This window comes from Hermetia illucens, chromosome 3 (genome assembly GCF_905115235.1).
Source record: "Hermetia illucens chromosome 3, iHerIll2.2.curated.20191125, whole genome shotgun sequence".
Taxonomy (NCBI): Eukaryota; Metazoa; Arthropoda; class Insecta; order Diptera; family Stratiomyidae; genus Hermetia; species Hermetia illucens.
The window spans coordinates 158,849,812-158,873,741 of record NC_051851.1 but is presented as its reverse complement, the minus strand read 5'-3'; the positions used below and the strand labels follow the sequence as shown (position 1 = coordinate 158,873,741).

Below are 23,930 nucleotides of genomic sequence, written 5' to 3'. Positions count from 1 at the left end.
TTCAATTTACCCATTTTGTATTGTATCTTTTCATTACTACTGTAATAAAATAATTATTTGTAAATGATATCTGATTTCGAAAGAAAATATCTTGACTCATTAGAAATGCCACAGAATCGATTGACGTCATCGTTCATATATTCATTATGACCGGCGTCATTGTTTCTTCAATTCACTTTGATAGAAATTGTATGCAATATTCATTGTATGTTAATTGGGTGTAATAGCGGACTTACTGTGGGTAACTTCGAAAAGATTCAAGATTCGACGTCTTCTATTTATTCTAGAATTGTTTCTATGCGCGGTTTCTTGACACAGAACTGTGTATATTGTTTATTCTGTGTTTGTTTCTGTCCTCACACTTGATAGATATAACCAGAGGAAATTTGTGTAGAGAGAAGGGAATAAGTATGAAATTATACTAATTTATGGTAATAGATTGTTGTCTTTTATAGCAAAGAAGCTAAGACACTACATTCTTTTAACTAATATCTGAAAAAGGCAACCAACAATTGAGTTACAATGCAGGTGATTCGTCGGACACAAGTGTTTGTATCCCTTATATTAGGGGCCGGATCCATCCGTGGGAGCCAATCTTGACGAATTCTCACACCAATTTAGATCTGGCTTGCGGCACCTTTTCAAGGAACTTGGCTGTCAAGGGGACTATGTGGTTTTAAAGGCCTGTACTTTTTCCGTAGACTCTCAGACGCACAGGTTTACAGCATACACATCTGGCTGAAATTACTTATCGACATTCTGTTCCAACTTCTGTCTTCCACCCTTCTGAGTTCCATGGGATCTAATTTTTCAGATAGCTGTCTCTCTAGGAATTCCAATCCTCCCAAATGATTGAGGCCTCCACTTTGGCGCCCGGCAGAAATTTGGTAACATAAAAGTCACTGCCCATTTCCAGAGAAGGATCTGTGGTTTCATAGATGGCTTTCCTATCTCCATGTATCGCAGATGCCATTTAGTTGAGAACAGCAGCATCGTCTGAAGAAATAAGTGAAAGTTTTTGTAAATTGAGACTAGTAAAGCGGAGTTTTGAAAAATTTCAGGATGCATTGCAGAAGATCCAGCAGACCTACGTTGAATTCCCTCAGAATCATAAGAGACTTCTGGAATTTAAAACAAGCGCAGACCTGGTGTACTTCCGTGGAAATAAGTTTGCGCTTATGAACACCACCTACGCAAGGGCCAGAGAATTCATCAGTGGAGTCCATGCTAGGTTGGTTCTCGAGGATAGTTTGATCGACGATCATCTACGAGAATTAGAAGACCCTCTTTTAAAAGGAATATCTTCAGGTAGAGGGACCAAGTAGTCCTATCAGCAATGACCCTAAATTAAATGAAGAGGGAACCATGAAGGGACTCGAGGAAATGAGGGATAATGTTGAACAGTCGGCAAAATTAAACCGCAATGAGTTTCGAAATCATTTGAATGCCAAAGGCTCGAGTATAAACTTTAACGGAAACAGGATCCAAGCCGACGGGGATTGAGTAGCGCGCAGTACAAAGGACCAAATCCCCCCCATTAAGGTTCGGGGGAACAAGGCCACTGATTGCTGAGGATATAAAGGCATACTCTCCTATAGAGAATTTGCCTTCCAAGACCTAGTCCCGTAGTGCCAGAAATCCCTGTGTTTCAGGGAGATATTAGTCACTATGAGTCGTTCAAAAATCTACTCAACTCGGTTTATAACTGATCCGATATTGGTAGTGCGGAACGTCTGATGATGTTCCAAATTAAGTTGAGGAGCCACGCAAAGCGGGTGATAGATCACCTGGGGGTCTATGGGGAAAACTTTGCTCAAGCATGGGATCTGTTGGATCGACGATACACAAATCGACGAGCCCTAATAGAGAAGGAAATCCAGGCACTTGACCTACCTCAAATCTCGCAGAAAGATCCCAAAACGCTAGGGACAGCCCTGAGCACAATGCAATCCGCGGTCCAGAACCTCCTCAAGGCAGGATATAACGCTGCTGAAGGGGTGCCATTCATCCTTCTTATCTTGATGCGAAAATGGATGTTTTAACCCATGAGGAATTCCCATCACAATTGAGGAGGTTCACCAGTTCCTCGAGAACAGATATGTGTTAATGTCTCCCGGTTGCGAAGAATTGAGTGGATTGCAGCAATATGATGACTCCAGGAGCAAGAAAAAAAGCATAAATAAGTCACACTTCTCGCTAACTAGGAGAAATCGTCAAATTTAAAGTATTTTATCTGTATGGGAATTCATCCTGATGTTCAAAATTGGCAGAAAAGAAAAAGTTGCTTGGTCACTATTCCTACTGTGCCCCCCATAAGTTCAAGAAAGGAGAACTTTGCAGGAGGCGCAAGTATCTCAAGTGCGATATTTTCAAAAAACATCATGTTACTCATCTGCATTCGGTAAAACCTCGTATGGAGAATCATCCATCCACAGACAGCGTCAGTCATTATGCAAAGAATTCGTCAGAGTTGTCAAGCTCCAGAAAAATTCTTCCAACAGCCATCGTCAAGCTTGCGGGAAAGATGGCCAGGGAATTCCGGTGTGATGTCTTATCGATTAAGGAAACCAGAGCGAGTATATAACCGAGGATTTAGTCCAAAATCTTCGGTTAAAAAAGAAAAAGACAAGCATCGAGGCCTCTGGCGTGGGGGAGTATCAGCCGGACATGTTTCGGCGGTAGTTGAGGTTACTTTTCAGTTAGAAAATAGGTTCAAGATAAAAACGAAAGTGGAGAACCAAAGATTGTCTCCCGCAAGTTCCGCGACGTATAAAGGAACTTTTACAAAGGAAAAAGTTGACGAACTTCGTAACGGAGTACGCGTTGCACATCCATGTTTTGCTGGACTCAAATATTTTACCGCAGTTAATAGTAAATGGAGTAGAAATCGTTGAGAGTTTCCTACTCCAAAACAAAAAACTGGAATGGATAGAGTTAGGACCAGCAGAGTGTCCCGTCTCGCAATTTACCCCAGTCCACATATCGTTGGAGGAACTGGTTACACGGTTAAGAACGTTTTGGAATATACCACTGAGTAAGGAGGAAGCTAATCTCGCTGATGATCAGGCATGTGAGGAGCTGTACCACAAATTATTATCGAACGTGGGAAGGAAGGCACATAGTCCCAACTCCTTGCGAGCGATAACATCAAACTATGCAACTTGTATCATAAGGTGGTATGGCAGCTTCTGTGCCAAGAAAAATTGCGAAAAATGCGTGAATATTTGACCATGGGAAATATGGCGGAGGTGCCAAGATGTTTGCACAAGGATACTTCGAGAGAAGTATATTACATCCCATACCTGAGTATATTGCGGCAAAACGCCACGCGCACGAAGTTGCGGAATGTATTTAACGCATCGAGCCCGTCCTCAAATGAGCTCAGTCTCAATGAAGTAATTCACCCCGGTCCGAAATTGCAGAACCATATATTTGACATCGTGACATTATCAAAATTTACAGACAGATATTGTTAAGGACGGAGGATCAGAATAGATTTAGGAGTTTATGTAGAACAAATAGCGAATGATGGAGTACTTCCTGAGAACCGTTACTTATATCGTGGATTACGCCTCTTGGCAAACCATCTGAACCCTTCATCAGGCGGCAGAAGATAACACCAGCGATAAGGATATTCAATGGATTATCAAACGCGCTTTTTATATGGGGCAGATAGTTTGGAGAAGGCCAAGACACTTAAAAAACTGTCAGAAACATTAGAGGCGAAATTCTCTCTAACAAAGTGGGCGTCCGATGACCCTCAGGTTCTTCGGGATGTTAACGAAAGCAAGCGAGAACTCAGAAGACAGAAGCGCCTCTTCTAAACGACCTTCTATGCGAAGGAGTCCGGGAGTCCCTTCCACAAAAGGGTTAAATGTTGACAACAAATGATTCCTTTTCATTCAGCCCGTTCTAGCTCCTGAACTGAAAAAGGTCCCGACCCAAAGCTCCTCCAGCGCAGGCATCTTGCAACGTTTAGGAGGCGCGATAAGCTCGAAAACCGCTTTATGAAGTTTGATGAAGATTCTTATTCCGTAATTTCCTCAATCAAGTGCGCTACTCTTTCTAGTTACGAAGGAAAGTACTCTGTTTGAGGAAACTCTTTCTGCAGAGACGGTGGTCTGCCGAACTTGTTTTCAGCTGGTTTTTGACGGCGGATCCAACACAGAACGACTTCAGAGTCAGTGTAACCTATAAACTTTATTGGAATATCACCCAGGCAGGCTCTATCAGAAGGACTACGCTCTCCAATTCAAGTTTTGGGATAGGGCATATTTGGGCACGCTGGTTTATTCGTATCTGAAGAGGCGTTACCCGTCCCCGAGCAGCAATTAGTCGTACGTCGAAACCCTTTTTGGACCTCCGACGATTGTACACGACCCGCGGCATATCCACCATCTGACGCTTCACTCAGCCTCATTATGACGGGCAACAACCACCCGATTGGATCATATATGTTGACTAGACACTAGACTCAATACCCTTCGTTTGGCATGCACAATTTCTCACACAGGTTGATTCTATAACGAAAACAAATTTCCTTGGTTGGAAAGCTGACAGATATGCATTCGTCGTAAGCAGATAACCCCTAAAACGAACTCCAATATACTTTTGTTCCCGTTATTGGAAACTGCGCTGTCTCAACGCTTTTTCGACATTCGTTGAATGATCTGGAAAGGCTCCGCAGGTATGTTGTTCCTGAACACATATCAAATGAGATCCGCCATACCGACATAACCGACTGTGTCTGGTTCATAATTTCAACTACAGATGTTTCACCTCTATGTAAGGATGATCGTTTTGGTAGACCCTTAGGACTTTAATTTTTATCTGGTTACTAGCATTGTCAGCACTGGTTTGGATCAGCCTAACGAACGAACGAATTCTCCATGGATCTTTTTGGCCACTCAAATCAATAACAGCGAAGCGGATCTTCTGGCGGTGCAACCACATAGAAGTAACTGCACCACAAAGTAGTCGCGACATAATCATTGATTCAAGGTAGAATTCTCAAAGTCGCTAGAGATGCATAAAGCTATTGGCCGCAATGTGACGCGGTATTGATGATGCCGCGGCTTCGCTGGGGACTATCGGCCACCAGCTTCCGCGATGATCTCAAGGTGGAAATACTTTTTGATTATTGCCGGAACTGTACCGCCGTGAGCATTACCGATCTGAAACCCGCTGCACAATCAAGTGAGCGTATTGCGAGAAGCACTCGACGAATCCATCTAAGTTTAATCTCACAGTATTTCGAAGGATTAAGTTATTTCGAATAATGAAGACTTGCCATTTCTTTTCGCTAGTCATATTTATTAGCCTTGCAAACACCGATATTTCGGGAACCACTTGCGAAATTGTGTCGCTGTGAGTGCATCGGTTCGCTTGTGAGATTTTTTGTAGTAAAACAACTTTTAACATTTCGGCGAAAACGTAATGGCAGATTGTCGAGATTGTCAACGCTGTGAAATTTTGTTTCCTGTTGGGGAAATCGGCCGCGGAAACTATTGTAATGCTTAAGATTGCTTATAGCGATGCTGCCTTATTGGTTTTCACGTTTTAAAAATGGAGAAATATCTATTGAAGACCAACTTTGTTCAGGACGCCCTCAACGTCAAAAATTGATGAAGACCGTCGCCGCACCATTGATCAACTCTGTGAAATGTCGGGAATGTCATGGAGTTCAATTCAAAGAATTTTATCCGAAGATTTGCACATGAGAAGGGTTGCAGCCAGATTCGTCCCGCGCCTTCTCACAGGGAGCAAAGGCATGTTTTGAGCTTCAAAATCAGCTCGAAGAGGACCCTGAATTTTTTTCCAAGGTGATTACTGGTGATGAATCCTGGTGCTATGGATATGACCCCGAAACAAGACAGCTGGCTCTTCTCGTCCCAAAAAAGCTCGCCAAGGGAAGTCAAACATCAAGACAATGCTCATTTGTTTCTTCGATTGCAGAGGTATTCTACACGCGGAGTTCGTTCCCCCGGGTCAAACTGCCAACCAGAAGTTCTACTTGGAGGTTTTGAAAATATTGAGGGAGAGTATCCGGAAGGGACTGGTTCTTCCATTATGACAACGTGCCGGCCCACACCAAAAACGTCCTGACACAGATTATCCACCCCCCATACTCACCGGATTTAGCCCCCTGTGACTTCTTTTTGTTCCCAAGACTCAAAAGGAATATGAAAGGAAAGCGTTCTGCCACTGTTTTGAACAATGGAAGCATCATTTGGAGAAGTGTGTTGTAGTCAAAGTAGAATACTTTGAAGGTGATCAAAATTTGGTGTAAAAATATTGAGAAATAAAGAAGTTATGACGAAATTCCCGTTTTTTTGGGCCCCTCCTCGAGGAGGAATAAAGAAATGGGGACATGACGAAATGAATTACAAAATGCCGATAATTTCTATAGGATCGTTGGAAAAAGCTGGCTGAGTAAAATCTTATTGAATACTAGCATTAAAGTCACACTAAAAAGCCTTTTTTAATTGCTAAAACCTTATGATCAAAACTACCTTCTTCTTTTCGCCTGCGATGTTAATTCAGTTAATTGTGGTTCAAGACCATGTGGATGATGCATCCCAGGAGCGCCGCTAGCACCACCCACCACCAAATCATGTGAATGCGATGCTGTTGGAATATGTTGCGAAACACCAACACTACCACTACCTCCACCGCCACTTCCAGGCGGTGGAAGCATTGTCGATAAACTACTAGGAATCACTGTAGGAGTTGAACAAGGACCAACTCCTCCAACTCCTACAACACCTGCAACACCACTTGCACTAGCACTGACACCAATTGTTGAGTGGGCTGATCCCAAAGGACTTCCATCTATGCTGGCCAAGTGATGTAATGAGTGGTGAGGTGAGTGATGATGATGATGATGAGGTAGATAGGCCGGTGGGGATGCATAGTGATGTGGTGGTACTTGTGCACCACCACCTTGCGGTGGTGCATAGGCGTACATTGCTGTTATGTCATAGGGTTCCAGTTTGATGATCGTTGAATCGAAGATCCGCTAGATGATGATGATTGATGGATCCGTGATTGAGATGGTGCACAATCACTTTTAGTATTTCTGGTAATTGTGATATGTTTACTCCTTGAGTTGTCGAAGTTGCGACTAGAATTCCTTTGAGATTACAAAACCGAGTAGTGCACAAAAACAAGGGCTTATCACTTTCCACTATGATTCACAAAATTACGTATTACAGCTCGGGGGAACACTCACTCCGTATTACAAATCGGGGTTTTTTGAGAACTCGAGGTACTTTCGGGATTTTTTCCTTTTTATGCCATTTTCTTTACGACTCTCTGAATTTACGAAAGGATCTTTGTGTTGAAATCTAGATAAAACACATGAGATTTGTATCATTCCAACGATTTTTTAACACTAGATTTTGCATTAGAAGAACCAGGCGCATCTGGGTCGACCTCATTCCCTCCCACTGCTCAATTACGAAGAACGTAGAGTAATTCTACGAAAGTCCAAAAAAACATAAACTTGAATATCGTATTTCTTAATTTCTTAGATTACGTTTATGACCACGAGAAAGCACAAACACAACAAATTGTGAAGGCGAAAAGATATCAAAACAAACTCAGTAGACCCAAATATATTAGCGTGGAAAATTGCATGACGTTCAACTCTGCCAATTATAATGGTTGGCGGGAAAATCACAGCACATAAGAGAACATTGTTAAACAGACTATGAACGCAGGAAAACCTCTATTTTTAATCTAAGCCGTTTTCTTAAGAAAAAGATACAGAAAAGCACTGAGTTTGTAAGTTTTCAATTTGCGGAAAATGGTACAGATTACACTTGAAATAATAGGCCCAACGCAAAGCGAGTGTAATGTGTTTGAAAGTCGCAATGGGCCCATCGTCTGGCTAGGCTCATGAGATACTTCCAACCGACGGAAAATGAACAAAGTCTTGAACGAATTTCACCTTGAATCACTGGGAAAGATACTTAGTTCCCGAGCTCTATTTAGCTATTTAGCTACATAGTCGCTAAGTTCAATGCGTAGAGAAGGCGGACAACTTGTACAACTTTTCAGATATAGCGCATTCACTTCAGAACGGATGCAAGTTTCAAGACTAGGCAAATGCACTGGTTAGCGGCTCGGGTATCTTTTCTAGAACCTAACAATTTTCCATCTACTAACTTGGCTCGAGAGCTATATTGTGTTGCTCTTCCATAAATGCAAGCTTGATTTATTTTCTAGACTTCTCGCTAGCGGAATAGTTCATTACCGCGCGCTCTGTAATATTGTGCCGCCTTAAGGCCGTGGCTATTCCCTCTTAAAACAATAGTAAAACAACTGTAGGGCATCGTCACCTGTTGATGGATATTTGAAAGAGTTTTCCTCAACACTCAGAAATTCAGTCATGAGGTATAGGAAAATGGAATGCGCTACGCCGTGCACACAATCTATTTTCAGTCAGCTTCTGATGCGTGGGCCAATTTTCGCATCCGGGTGAAATGGAGGATCTAATCACTTCCAAGAATCGCTTTCATTATCTTTTTCAAACATACAAAACCCACTTTTGAGTCGAGCTTCCGGGAATAATCAGTCGCTATCAGCCTCCCCCCTAGACTCAGAATCCTCCCGCTTGACCCATTTGAAAAGTTCCCCTAATCTAATTTGTGCGTTCAAGAAGAAAGACCAACGACAATCGCCTCAGTAACTAGCCTAGCCGCGATATTTCTATGAACTCCATCCATTCTGATGCAAAATAACATAAAAGTAGCACAATAACATGCTAATCTGAATCTACACACTTTGTAGGATCATTTGAATATTGACTGGGCAATAATGTTTTATGGGACTCGCAAAGATCTAGTGTTAAAATCGAAGGAATGATGAGAGTACATGCGTTGTATCTTATGCCGGGCAAATGTATCTTTTACTATCCACTAGCTCTGTACACTCTATTTCATCGCTTCAGGTGTACATAAATCTTGTATTTTTACTAAGCGGCATGAGAGATGGTATCCAAAAGATTCTAGCACGTCAATTCAGGGATATTTTGAAGTCCCCCATTGGAAATGGTACTTTTTCAGACGCACTCAAATAACAACAAATATCTGAATTCAAAGATACTCGCTACCGGCACTAAAAAAACTTCATTCATGTTCTCCACTATCAACAAATTCACCGTCGAATTTCATTCAAAATTTCACTGATAACTCTCTTATTACTTAGTTCAGGTAATTTATGACCAACCACCGTACAGGTAACGATGTGAAATGTTAAAGATACACCAGCAAAAAAAAATCGCTCGTCTAACACGTGATATCGATTGTATCTCAAGTAAAAATCACACGTCCACGCTAACTCGTATCTCATAGCTGACTGTCGGACTTTCGTGAATGGTGAAAATATCTGAGAGGGGCTGGTTGGATTCATTTTATGGCCGAGACTGTTTGTTGGGGGTGAGGCATGTCACATAGGCAATGTACACTCAACGATGTGTATGAGAGACCAAGTTGCGAGTTTAATATAGAAATCTTTGAAAATTTGTATCTACGAATTGTAGCTGAAATCTGAAGGGGTTGTGGGACGAAAATTAGTGTATCTATTTTGAAATTTAGAATATTGAAACTGCCAGAAAGGAGAATATTATGATAGAAAATAAATTATCATAATCATCTCATAAACAAGTCGGGAAACCGGAAACTGGACGCTTCAGGTTCGAAAGGTTTTGTGTATTTCTTATATTGTATTATGTGAGAATATTCACTTTCGGGTGATATTGACATTCATAGCCTTGAATTTGCAAAGAAACAACAACTTTGGCCTATTATAACTTTGTAGTTATTTTTGTTTATTTTTTAAACACGGAAGTGTTAAAAAATCTTAGAAAGCCACATCCATTTCAGCTCTGCCGTGTGAACGTCAAAGCTGGAATGGATGTATTATGGGATTCGCACCCACTAAAAAAGCACCCTCACCTCTCTCCTGCCCTTGCCCCACGGGACCACCATCCAGGCATTACTTCACGTGGCGAACCTGCCTTCCGTAGGCCTTAATGTTTCCAACTCTGCAGTCCTCCGCTTCTTTGCTTCCCTCGCAGCTCCATTCTGTCTTTAGGGTACAGACTCTCCATTTCTCTGCGTTCTTCTTCCGCGTGCTTCTCTCAGGAGTTGGGTTTGTATCCACACAATTGTGTAGTTCAGTTTGCCTTTAACCTGAGCATTTCCCGGATTAAGTTTTGACGACTCACGCCAACTCTCAGGGCCTCGCTCAAGCTTCTTCTCTCCTCCCGGAATCTCGGGCACTCAAATAGCACATGCTTCGGGTCCTCTGAGATCCCACGACATCTGTAACGGTTCGGGGAATCAACCACACCGATAAGATGCAGCAACGTTCAGTAGCAACCACCGTGTCCAGTGAGAAACTGCATGAGATGATAGTTCACCTGCCCGTGTCGTCGGTCAAGCCATTCCCTAATTTCAGAAATAAGCTTGTATGTCCATCGACCCTTCGACGACTCGTCCCATCGTCGTCGCCAGAGTCTATGCGACTCCTCTCTTGCCGTTCGCCAGTGATCTGCTTCCGTTCCTGACGGACCCGCCTGCCTCCGTCTATACAAGCATCGCATCTCTCTCGTTAATAGGTCAATAGGGGCCGTGGTGGCCTTTGCAGCTTTTTTACAGGCGTACGATATATGCCCTTTGAAACTCACAGCATCGAGAGTCACGCCAAGGTATTTGATGGTCGACTTTGAGGCGATGATGTGGCTTCCAACCCACAAAGTAATTGTATTTCTTTTCCGGCGATTTGCAATGCGCATTTACTCCGTCTTTTCCTCTGCCAGGCTCAGCTCGACCCCCTCAGGCATAACCGACTCGGTGGCGTAAAATCCACATCCTCCGGGGTGCAACGATCACTATGGCCAGGTCATCTGCAAAACGGACCAACGTGGTCTCCACTGCTAGGGGAAGCAAGAGCACCCCGTTATACATCACGCTGCAGAGCCGAAGGCCCAATACCGAACCTTGTGATACCCCCGCTGGAATGACGTATTCATTGGGCCCGTCGTCCGTCCCGTACCAGAGAGCTGTGTCCGACAAATAATTCTAGATTAACTTAGCCAAGTAACCAGGTGCATTAATTCTGGCCAATGACTCCTTAATGCAGTCCCAGTTTACGGAGTCCCCACGGCACAGCACTTGCCAGAAACCATTGCCTTTCGAGCCAAATTCACCAATCTTCCCACCGCGCCAACAGTAGAGCGAGCTTTCCGGAACCCATATTGTTCATCCATAAGACCATTCCCGTCTTCCACTATTGGGCGCAATCTATCCCATAGTGTCCAACAAACAGATAGGCCGATAGGATGCTGGGTCCCCTGGTGGCTTGCCTGATTTAGGCAGCAACACCAGTTTTTGCCTTTTCTATTGTGGAGGAAATACGCCTTCCGCCATGCACGCCTCGCCTACATCCACCTCGAACTGGGCCTCCGTTTGATACCTGCTCCCCATATGATGAAAGTCCTGGGGGTTTAACGTGAGTGCCTGCCGTATAGGCACGATCCTCTTCGGACACGGATTGATTTTGAGACCACAATCAGAGCCCTGCCATGCAAGCACAGCGGTCCTGGTTTATACTGAGTGCACGCTCAGCATTCATACCAGTGGATGCGAGGCCTATCTAACATCTCTGCCCCAGCTAAGGGGTACGGCACCCGAGTTGTACAGCACAACTCCACGCTTGAGCTCCGAGAAGCTCTGCCCGCGATGTAGGCATAACCACAACCACCATGAAACTCCCACTAAGGGGCCAACCGCAAATAACCGGGCCGAGAACACATCCTCCAGGAATTCTCCTGGAGCATATGCTCTCAGAGGGCCGTCCCGGTTCCCATGGTACCAGATAAGCTCCGGTGAGGCTTCATGGCCGAAGCCACTTCAGATGAGTCCCTTGCAGACTCGGGTTTGATCGCCCTCCTCGAGTACGTGGGGACGGAACTTCCCAACGGGTTAACTGGCCCATATGATGAGGAAAGAGCGTGGTTACAATTTTTTGTAGAAGCCGTGGACAGGTAACCTGAGGCGACCTTTGCCCCTGCAACTTCTTCATAACCAGCCTGTAGGCCATGCCCCAGGGATTTATGTTGGCATCCGCACACAATCACCTGAAACAATCTCTTTTGCTCCTACGAATGGCCTTCTTTATTCTGCCACGCAACGTCCTATAATCGACGACCGAGCAACGTCATGCAAGGAGATTAACTACTACTGTCCTACTCACAAGTTTTGGAGTAGTTAAAGGCCTTTAAAGAAGGAGGAAAAAGGAAGAGGTTCACGACGAACAAGGTTCCGGGCCATCATCAACCAGCAAAACCCAAAACAGTGTGGCTCGTGTTGGACTCTGACCGTCGTATCAAGACGGTTGTCAATGAACTGACCTTGTCTTCTACTGTTCTGTTTCACATTGTTACTGAAGATTTAGCGATGAAGAAAATGAAAGTTCGTGCTGAAATTGTTGCCACACGAGCAAAAACCAAACCAGCGGAAATTTCAAGTGAACTTTCGCAACATATTGAAATTGAACCTGCGTTTTGGACGTCACCACTGGCGATGAAGTTTTTCAATAAAACCCAGAAACAAAACGACAAAGCTCTGAGTGACACGCCCACTAGTCACCCTGGCCAAAAAGGCAAGAATGAGCCAATCAAAAATGAAAACAATACTCATTGTCTTTTCAACAGTAAAGGAGTAATCCATAAAGAGTTTGTTTCTTAAAGACAGAGTTAACGCTGCCTACTACGTGGATTTGCTGGAAAGGCTCCGAAAAAGGGTCATCGGGACAAAAAAAAACATCTCCGCAGCACTGAAACTTCATCACGACATGCAAACCCACAACGCTCTACTAGTAGTACTGGGCCAACGCTGTCCTATCCCCGGACAGTCCTGACGTCGCCCTAGCTCGATTTAAAAACCAAAAAGACTAATAATCTTTTTATGCTTCAGGAGATTCTATATTGGAACCAATGATTGTGAATAAGTTTTTGAATCCTAACGTTCTTAAAAGAAAATACACTTGGCCGGAGGATAGCGCAGGAACTAGTGATAGATGCATTTAGAAGAAGACCTATAGACATAGAAACTATAAAATAGGGATATGTACAAATAGAAAACGCTCTGCTCGGAGGGCAAATAATGAGGGTTGTCCGAAATCATAAATGGCAAGCACGATGTATACCAGACAATGAAAAATATGGTCACATAAGGCTCCTGCATCAGTGTCAAGGACGAAAAATATTAGGCAAAAAAAAAGCAAACGTCACCAAAGCGATACAAGTAAGTACTTGAAAAGATATGCAAAAGAGGAACGGAAGGAGTTTTTGGAACCTCGCAGGACGCTAAAAGGCAAAAGCAGAGCCTACCTGAAAATAGCGTCACCGGCCTCAATGAAGGCATGGATCGAGAAATGTGCAGAGGAAAAAGCGATACATAGGAGAATGGTACTCGAAGTGATTATCAACTTCAAAAAAGGTGATATGACATAGTCGATATTCTCAGAAAGGACAAATCCAATCCGGAGCTGATGGTCCTTAAAGAAAGCATTAGCCGCATATGAAATTCACAAAAAATAGATTTAATGCTGGAACTGAAGAAGACTACCGATAACAGCGCTTAACATTTTATCCAAAGTGTAAAAGTATTTGGGGAAAGATCAAAACCCAATAAAAAGGTAGGAGATCATCATACAATATAAAGATAGTAACGACGTAGACGCACATCTGCAAGATCCTAAAAATCAAATCAGTGGACACGGCAACTTGTTCAAAAATGGAATGATCGCCTCATACAACACGGTTTCAGATTGAATTTAAACAAAACTGAATTTTTGACGACCGATCCCCATGAAACAGGCACAATCACTGTCAGCGGCAGTGATCTGCCCACAACTAAGCGATTTAAATACCTCGGGTCAACGCTATCAACCAATGGAGAGCTGCGTTATGAAATTGCTTCACGCATTAACGCAACCTGGATGAAGTGGCGTTCCACAACTGGTGTCCTTTGTGATCGACGTATCAACGAACGTCTCAAATTTAAAATTTACCGCAATGTCGTCCGTCCAGTCGCTCTCTATGGTTCTGAGTGTTGGCCGACCATAAAAGACAATGAACGACGTCTTGCGGTAATGGAGACGAAGATGCTACGTTGGACTAGTGGCGTCACACGTTTAGATCACGTCCGAAATGAGGATATCCGCGATCGTTATGGGGTGGCACTGATCGTGGAAAAGTTGCGAGAGAGGCGTCTTCGATGGTATGGTCACGCAATTCGTGCAAACGAGAATTCACTTGCAAAGATTGGTCTGAACATCGAAGTCGATGGTAAACGACCAAAAGGCAGACCTAAGCAACGGTGGCTTGATACACTGGATGGGGATTTGAAAGCACCCAGAGATTGCACCCAGATCAGGCATTCGATAGAGCCAAATGGCGAAGCCGATCACGACGAGCCGACCCCGCTTGTGAACGGGACAAAGGCTGAAGAAAAAGAAGAAGAAGTGGACACGGCTTGCAAGAGCCCGGAGTCAAGGGGCTTAAGAAGGCGTATAATAATAATAATAAGAGTAGGCGTATATTATTGATGTTGCTATCCCCCATAATACAACATTGAACGGAAATATGTGGAGAAGAAGGTGAACTATGAGCCATTGACTCGGGAAATCAAAGAAATTTGGCGTCTCGAGTGGGTGATTGTAGTTCCCATAATATTGTCAGCTACAGGTATTGTACCTAAATCCCTCACGGCTTCCCTTGATGTCCTGGGACTTTCGCACAGTCTGGTTCAAACCATGCAGAAGTAAACCATTCTGCATACGTGCTCGATATTGCGGGGAGTACTCGACGGATTCTCCCACTGACCTACCACCGGCCACCACTACCAGCGCTCCTTTAGTTTTTAAGTAGGTAGGATCGTCCGAGCCTAAATGCTTGGCACTTAGTGCTAACATTAGATAAAATCCGGCATCTGCCGAGATTGTGATAATTCGGAAATAATAATCGTTGGCGCAACAATCCATATTGGATCAGTTCGTTAGAGCACTTCATTCAAGAAGGCGTATGGAGGCACAAAAACCGCTGAAGCAGCGGGCAAACTGCTCGCAATTGGAAAAGTAAAACTGGACTGGACAGTTTGCTGACTAAGAGATGAGTGTCCCTCAAGCGCTGCTTCAGATTTCTTGAATTTGCACCGGTGACCACGACTTACTCAGGCAGCCGAAAGCCGACTCTGAATTCAAAGCACACCAAAGCGAAGGAAGAAATCGTCTGTCAGTTTACCGCAACCATGGCAAGATAATGCAAGACCTAATCTCACAGACCATGTATGACAACAACAGCGGGCCTTGACCAAAGATGTAATTAACAAGGTGGCAATGTGGGTCTGGAGAAATCAAGTCTGTTGAAATGATTAAGTTCCCGAAACCTGCATTCGTGAGGGCAAAAATAGCTGGAATTTACATTTAAAGCTGTTGTGCTCGACCAAACGTGAAGACAGCATAATACGGGGAGGTGCTAGGTGTGTTGGTTTCGAATGCGAGAAGCCAAAACTTCAAAATTGACTTAACACGTAGACTGGGGATTGGGGCACTACAAATAAAAATAATGGGGGCCGAATTGTGTCCGAGGAATCCGGGGATCTAGACCTGAGGTAGTAACTCAGGCTGAATAATCGATCTGACATATGTGAGCACCCTATTAGCGAGGAGGATGGTCTGGTTAGTTAGTCAGCAACTCTGTTACATCTTCCCCGCTGGTCCCACTAGACGCACAGGATCTGACTGAAGCGTTTTGATTTCAGCGCTAATGTGGAGGATTCATTATGTAGAACCCACAAAATATTGGGCTTGAGAATCTTGAAGTGGATCCATTTCTCATTCCCGAAGCGAAAGGGCAACAACTCACTCATACCCCTTTCCGCCTTTCCAACTGCCTTCCGATCAATTAATCAGGCACCCACTTTCCGGCCTTGTCAATCTTCTACATGGCAAGTAGATGATCGAAGGCTTGCTGGTTGACACCGAGCTTATTTGCCAGCATGAAGCAATTCGTCAAAAACAGAAGGATTTGACAAACAATTCTAGGTTTCTGCATCACAACGACAAACTATCCTTATTTTAATACCACCCAATAGCCAATGAATTTACCAGATTTCGCTCCATATGATTACTTTGTGATTAACTGAGGCCCCATATCCTAAAACTTCGCTCCCCACTGACCCCTAGATGATTGCGGAATGTCGATTCAAAATAGCTTTTTCTAGCAACATAACTTCGACCAACCCCATATATTAGGCAAGACTTCCTCTTCGAGACTTGGATTATGCTTTTCCAACACCTTAGAAGGAATTGCTAATATAGCCTGCTTCAAGGTTTCCATTTCAACCGACTATGCCTCTAGTCCTTCCCCATTACAGGAGCTATTAGATATCTTCAACAGTTCTGCTATTTCAAATTGTCGTCCACTTCCCATTTTTTCTTATGTTCTCGTGGCTTGACTTCGGAGATCTTCTGATGAATTGCCTAAGAGCACATTATGTTTCCGTAGTTACTACCAGTTCTTCATCTGGGATAAATACATCTGACCCTTCCAGTGTTTTTCTAATCTTTCGTTTTCCGCCCCGAAGCCTTAATTAAAACTAGCGATTTCATTCCAACAAACCTTTCCAAAGCTAGTCTATAGAGGGAAGCCTCAAAGATCTTCGTTCCCAATATCTTTAGCCTTTTCCGAATTTTTCCACTTGGGATCCTTTCTCGGAATATTTCTCCTTGGGATCATCTTTTCTGATGTATTTCTGCATTTCCTTGGTGGGCGTGCTTAGACTCGTTAAAAGTAATACCAATATCTCAAAGAAGAAATAATATTTTCGATTGCGTTGTACGAGTATTGTACGACATTTTTACAGCGCGCGATGTACGCAGTCTACATAATCATACACCTCTCCACCCTCTCCAATTTGCTAACCAGCGGAATTCAGTGCCGGCTCACATCAAACCGTGATATCTTGCCCCTGCCCCAACGCAGGCGAATTACGGACTCATGTTGTGGGTGCCTAGACTCTGCCGGTGGTTCAGACTCCGCTGCATCCTAAGCTGATGATGATGACGATGATAATGATGGGAAACATAATGACCGAAACGATTTAGACATACATACAAGCCGGCTAGTAGCTCGGTACTAGCTCTGCTCCTAGGTCTGCTTCCAAATGAACATTCAATGGCGGAGAAGCTTGAAATTTTTCTAGGTGCACTACTCCAGCTGCAGATGGTGGAGCCTACGGGGCCTGAACTCCGAGAAAACCTAGAGCCGCGCCACTCCAGGTAGGAAAGATACCTGAACTAGAGCTCCACCAGCTACCAAGCGCCCAGCAATCGTCTTACTCGAACTCGGCAACGAGGAAGCAGTCGAGGAAGGTATCTTGGTGGAGCACTGCATGGCCGTACAGTACAGCAGCGAAACCTCCAACAGTTTTCCCCCCAAAAGCGACCAAGTAAAAAGAACGCAATCGCAAAACCTGAATCATTGTCATGAGAAAATTTTGTTTTGGCATTCGTAGAGGAAGACCATGTACCGAGAGTGGCGATACGATGACGGCAGTATAATGTTGTAATGCATGGGGAACTGTGCTGAGATACGTGTGCAGATATATCTTGTGCATTATAGGGCATCCACCAGCGCTAGGCACTGATATTTTCCATCGAATTTTCCCATATTCGAGACTCTACCGGTTAGAAGAAGTTTTGTTATTATTGTAGAATACGATGCAAGTACAGTCGGTAGAGCTTGTATGAACGCAGCACGATGAAATTTGCCCAAAATCGTCGATTAGTTTTATTTTATAATATCTTTAATAATATCCAGTTTCGCGTGACACTGACATTCAAAGTCTTGACTTTGCACAGAAGCGACCGCTTTGACCTATTATAATTTTGTTAGTGATAGTGCGATTTCCAACAAATGTCAAAACTAAGACCGGCTTCAGAAAGCATTAACCGACTAACCTTTCATTTGATACCCCACATGACTATATTTGATAAAAAAATGTACACCCCCCTTTTGCGTATATGCGCGAGCGTTCACAGTTCCCACTTTTCCCCCAAATTTGGTGTCAATCGCTATAACCGCTCCCGAGAAAAATGCGTGCGACAGACACACAGACAGACGAATGACTCGGGGTGGAGATCGCCACTCCAACGTCGGAGATGAATATGACCTCCGATGGGCCTTTCTTCTATATTGACAGCTTCACTAAAAATTCGCCGATGGCAAATAACGAAGACCGAAATGCACGAGCATAATAAGATCACCAACCAACAGCTGATAGAGAATCAAATCAAAGGAAGAGTTCTACTTCCAACGTAACTAATACGGCCAACATAGCCAACACTAACGCGAATTCAACAAAAATGGATGGGGTCCCCAAGCTAGGTTCGCTAATTATACAGCTAATGGAATATGTCAACCCAAGAAATAACATAAACCACGCCATTAAAAATCAATTGCGGGCCATACAAGTTTCTTATAACAAAGCCTGTGAGGAACTCTCTGCTCTGCTTCACAGAAAGGGTCTGGCCGAAACCCGGCTTCAGAAGATCATTTCACAGCCAGGGTGCGAAACACAAGGCGTGCCAGGGAACCCGTTGACGAATCAATCGGACACTAACAGGTACACAAAAAAAAGGGAAAAGACCACGGCTTGGAGCTTATCGGGCAGAAAGCGACGACTATCAGTCCAATACTCGCAATGATGTTTCCAAAAATAGATGGCCCTAAAAACAGCCGGCGATTACTTTTATCGCGAGTCGTCAGCTCTGTCCTTTTATACGTATCACCAGCGTGGGCGTCGGCGATAAAAGTCAGAGAAAATCGCAGACAGCTTTAAGCTGCAAATCGACTAAGCGCTCTTCGAACATGTTACGCCTATTGAACAACATCTTTTGAGGCAACATGCGTGATGCGATCCGACTCAGTTCTTAACGGAACGGTGGGTACAGGAAGTACCCCTATAGGTTCGGTCTCGATGAATCGCCCGATTGTCCGACGTGTGAAGGTGCAGCCGAAGATGCTGAAAACGTTTTCTTTACCTGTCCAAAATTTCAAAGCTCAAGGCGAAAGGTGTTCTTTGTGATCGACGTATTAACGAACGTCTCAAATCTAAAATTTACCGCAATGTGTCCATCCTGTCGTTTTCTATGGTTCTGAGTGTTGGTCGACTATAAAAGACAATGATCGGCGTCTTAGCGACGAAGAGATTGGGTTTGACTAGTGGCGTGACACGTTTTGATCACATCCGAAATGAGGATATGTGCAATCGTTATGAGGTTGCACCGAGCGTGAAAAAATTGTGAGAGAGGTGTCTTCGATGGTATAGTCACGCAATTCGTGCTAACGAGAATTCACTTACCAAGATGGATCTGAACATCGAAGTCGATGGTAAATGACCAAAAGGGCAAACCGAAACAACGGTGGCTTGATACGCTGCAGAGGTTAAGAAGCGCACTGCAGGATAGACTGACGCGGAACATAGCTCCCTGAGGCCAACCTATCTCTCTCTAAGGGTGAGCTGTCTCTCTTCTGGAGCGGTGCGTAGCTTCTCAGTGGCCAAGCCTCTCGTCTGATAGCCACACCCTGTTCGAGGTGACCCTACTATTAACAAAACGTTAGGGATCTAGACTGGGCAGTCGAAAAACACCGCCTCAGTGAGTAAGTTAGACCTTATCGTGCTACGGGGGGCTGTAGCACAGCGGACCTCCTAACAAAGAAAAGAAAACGAAAACCAACAAAATGGGGCCTTGCACCGCAAAAAACTGGTTAACTAGGCGGAGGCACATCTCCGAAATAATGAGAGCCAGGTGATTACAAGAAGGGAGAAGTTGGGACGTCAAGCAGTGAATCCAAGGTTAACTTTGGTAAACTGCGTGGACAACAAACAACGAACGCCGCCGCTCAAAGAGCAGGGACCAGCAAAAGCACGTCTGAGATAAATATAACAGACGTCAGGGAGGAAACAGGTCTCAGTGGTGCCAGTGTTAAATGGTACTTGCGCCATCTGAAGGAAGGTCTGAAACCAGAAGAAACCCTCAGGACAGACCTAAGCCATCTCTACCGAAGCCGAAAAAGCGGGAAGCACCAAAGATCAGCCCGCATGAAGGGAATGCTCCCAAAAAATCCAAACCTGATCCCAAGAGGGAAGAAAACCCGGGCAGGTCAGGACTGAAAGCCCACCATTAGCTATGCCAGTGCGGTCAAGGGCATTCGACTGGCCATACTGCCAAAAATGTTCCCCAAGCAAACATTCACTCGTGAGGAGCAGGAAGCCATTGAGGACCTTGTCCTCAGGCAGATGTGCAAGGGATGGACTTCGAAACTTATGTTCACCCGGATACGCTTTCGACCAGACGTTATATTGGTGGACTGCGCGACGGATGACACTGCAGAATGGATTAGAACCATAGTTCCTAGATTGCCAGCCTGGGAAGGGGTGGAACTGTCAACATGTTTATCTGAGTGAAATTATGCGGTGTTTCCAACGATTAATTATTTGAAATAATAAAAACTTGTTGTTTCTTTTTCGTTGGTGTGAATATTTATTCTTGCAAATACCGTTATTTCGGAAAACTTGTTAGCACTGATGAAGGGAACAAGTGGTTCCCAAAATAAGAAAGAATAGTAAGGAATCCCAGGAGAATGGATTGGGAATCCTACGCAACGCACTTGAGCAACATCATTGCACACCTTCAAGCGGGCGGTGACATCAGGAGCGAACTGGAACTAGAAACACTGATGGAAAACCTCAACACAGTCGTCATTGACGCATATAAGGCCAGCTATCCGGCTAAGACAGTTAAGTCATCAAGGGATGCACCATGGTGGAACAGGAACCTGACCAGAATGAGAACAGAGGCACAAAAACTCTTCAACCGGCTAAAACAAACCGGGGGCTGGCAGAGGTACAAAAATGGACTGACTGCGTATAGCAACGCGATCAGAGAAGCGAAACGGAACAGCTTCAGGGAATTCTGTGAAGGGATCGAACAGATCACAGAAGCAAAGAGGCTGTACAAGGTTATAGCCAAAGACGGGAGAATATCCTCTGTCTGTTTGATGAAGGAAAATGGCACATTTACCGAGAATGAGGAGGACAGGGTACACCTGCTTCTCAGAACTCATTTCCCGGGATCCTTTTCACCCCAAATCTTTCAGACCAATTTGCCTAACATCGTTCGTACTCAAAACGGCGGAGAAGGTCATAGACAACTACATTAGAACCAACGTTCTAAAGCGTAATCCCCTACATCACTGTCAACACGCTTACCGGGCAGGACGGTCAACTGAAACTGTTCTGTATCAGCTGACAGAGGTACTACGGGACGCCATAGAAACAAAAGAAATTCCACTGTGCGCGTTTTTGAATATCGAAGGAGCATATCGCACACAGAGATACAAGATGCCCTGACCCGCAAGGGAGTGGGAAACACCCTGGCATTCTGGATGGGCAAAAAGCTAGAAAGCAGGCAAATAGAAGTACCGGCAGGTACAAATTCTTTTGTCATGAACACTACTCAAGGCTACTACTACTATGGTAGTGGACGAACTCCTGGACGTGCTAACAAATACTGGAATACAAGTCCAGGGTTACGCGGACGACATTATTTTAATCTGTAGGGGCAAATATGAAGATACCCTAAGTGATAGAATCCAAACTGGACTAAGGGTTACTAGTGCCTGGTGCAGGAAGGTGGGACTGCGGATCAATCCAGCCAAAACCATCATAGTACCATTCACTAGGAGACGTAAGCTTGATCACCTGAGAAGCATAAGATTACATGATATGGAGGTGAAACGAGAAACAAAGGTCAAATATTTAGGAATTACGCTAGACCAAAAATTACTCTGGAAGACACATGTCGGAAACACTTGTCGGAAAGCCACGAGGGCTCTGACGACTTGTAGATCCATAGCAGGAAAAAAATGGTGTTGCAGCCCGAAAATACTACTTTGGATATATACTGCAATAGTAAGGCCAATGATTACCTATGGAGCGGTAATCTGGGCAGAAAGAACCGAACTCAGCACACAAGCCGGCGAATTACATAAGCTCCAAAGGCTGGTTTGCGTGTGTATCAGTGGGGCAATGAGGACATGCCCAATGGCATCCCTGGAGGTCCTCTGGGATTAACCACTCTCCATCTGCACATACAAATGCAGGCAAGGACAATATTCAGGATGGCCGCTAGTATCAGTGAGGCGGGGAGCTGCCTAAATCGAAGGAAGATTGATATTCTTTCTAGGCGGTATCCTGAATTACTGACACCAAGGGTTAACACGACAACGAGGTTTCACTTCGATAGGAAGTTTGAAACACGTTGGAGTAATAAGGCAAACTGGGAGAGCATGGCTGCGACATACGGCTTAAACCAGCAACTGATTACTTGGTACACTGACGGATCCCTCACAGCAGAGTGAGCGGGCGCCGGTGTCATTGGTCCAAGGGAAATGTACTTTGAGCCAATGAGCGGATACACTAGCATAGTCCAGGCGGAAATATACACCATAGACAAATGTGCCTCCTTTAATCTGCAAAGGAACTATAGAGGGCAGAACATAGCTTAACTTAGGTCCAACCAGGTGAACTCTAAACTGGCGCCTGCTCTACGGCGCAGAGGTATGGGCTGGCGCTCTTAAAAAGGTGGTATATCGTAAACACCTCGCGCAAGTACAGAGACGGGGAGCTTTACAGGTGGCGTCTGCGTACCGCACTGTCTCTGAACCGGCCGTGATGGTGATCTCGAGAGTGATCCCCATTGTCCTTCTTGCTAGGGAGCGTCAGGCCATATACAAGTGCAAGGGAGATGAGCCAAGGGAGGTGGTTGCTCGCGAAGAACGCAACACACTCTAGACGAGTGGCAGCTCTCTCGGCAAAATGAAATTAGAGGCAGATGGACTGCGTGGCTCATCGACAACTTAGGTGCGTGGCTGAATCGGAAGCATGGTGAGACTGACTATTTTCTTAACCAATTTTTAATAGGCATGGAAGTTTTCAGTCGTACCTGCACAAGATTGGAAAGGCGCGTTCTCTAAATTGTGTGTTTTGCAATGGAGTTAAGGACGACGCCCACCACACTTTTTTTTCTTGTGGAAGGTGGGATGGGGTTCGTCAGCAGCTCTATTTAAACAAAAGAGATCTCTCTCCAGACAACATTGTCGAAGAGATGCTGAGGACTGCTGGCAGGTGGAACGGTGTTGCCCACATTACGTTCGGGCCCTTCTCGTTGCTAAGAAGATAGAACTCGACCGGCGGAGGAGCCGGATGGCAGGGGGTTTCTTGAACTGACAGTTGCCTTCCTCCTCTCCCCTCTCGTTGGTGAAAGGAATTCCCTGATTTGAAGGCTCCGCAAGGCGGGAGAGTTCGGGGACTAGTCCGAAGTAATGTGGCAAATGGTTCCAGGCTAGCTCTCTGACGATGGGGAGGTGTTTAGTTGGTAGTCCGACGACGTACCGAATCGGGAGTCCAACATTGTGTGCGTAAATGCATTCACCTACCCTACCCCCAAAAAAAATCATTATCTCAGTACACTTTTTAAATTAGACCCTAAAAGTGTGTTTACCCTTCGGAACTGGAAGGGATTATTTGGCTTTACACATTGACAATTGCTTGACAATAAATAAATCTTCGAAGGCATTCTCGGTGCACGGTGAACAGAATGAAGCAGTCTCCACTATTCCTTCCGCAATATGTTGGATTTGCGCTTTTATGTCGTCGCTAATTGTGCTGTCACACTTAAAATCAACAAGTCGTTTTTCTATCATTTGCCAAGATGGAGCCCAGCCCGAAAAACATTTGTTTAGCCATTGCTTTGCTTGAACGGCATTTTTCCATTAAACAACATTGATTGAT

At 44.5% G+C, this 23,930-nt stretch overlaps 1 protein-coding gene across 5 annotated transcripts in view; it reads right to left on the bottom strand.

The window, feature by feature from the left end:
- The window catches only part of LOC119651183 (aryl hydrocarbon receptor nuclear translocator homolog), a 209,787-nt gene that overhangs the window by 170,859 nt on the left and 14,998 nt on the right, over positions 1-23,930 (bottom strand). The window contains exons 1-2 of one of the 5 annotated variants that reach the window (XM_038054616.1): positions 9,240-9,359; positions 6,513-7,346 (exon numbers count right to left, since the gene is read on the bottom strand). The exons of 2 other annotated variants lie outside the window; for them this stretch is intronic. In XM_038054616.1, coding sequence (XP_037910544.1) covers positions 6,513-6,967 — 455 coding nt within the window. In that variant the 5' untranslated portion in view covers positions 6,968-7,346; positions 9,240-9,359. Of the gene's footprint in view, positions 1-6,512; positions 7,347-9,206; positions 9,360-23,930 lie in introns of those variants that run through there. 2 more of the 5 variants (XM_038054614.1, XM_038054615.1) reach the window with 2 other exon arrangements.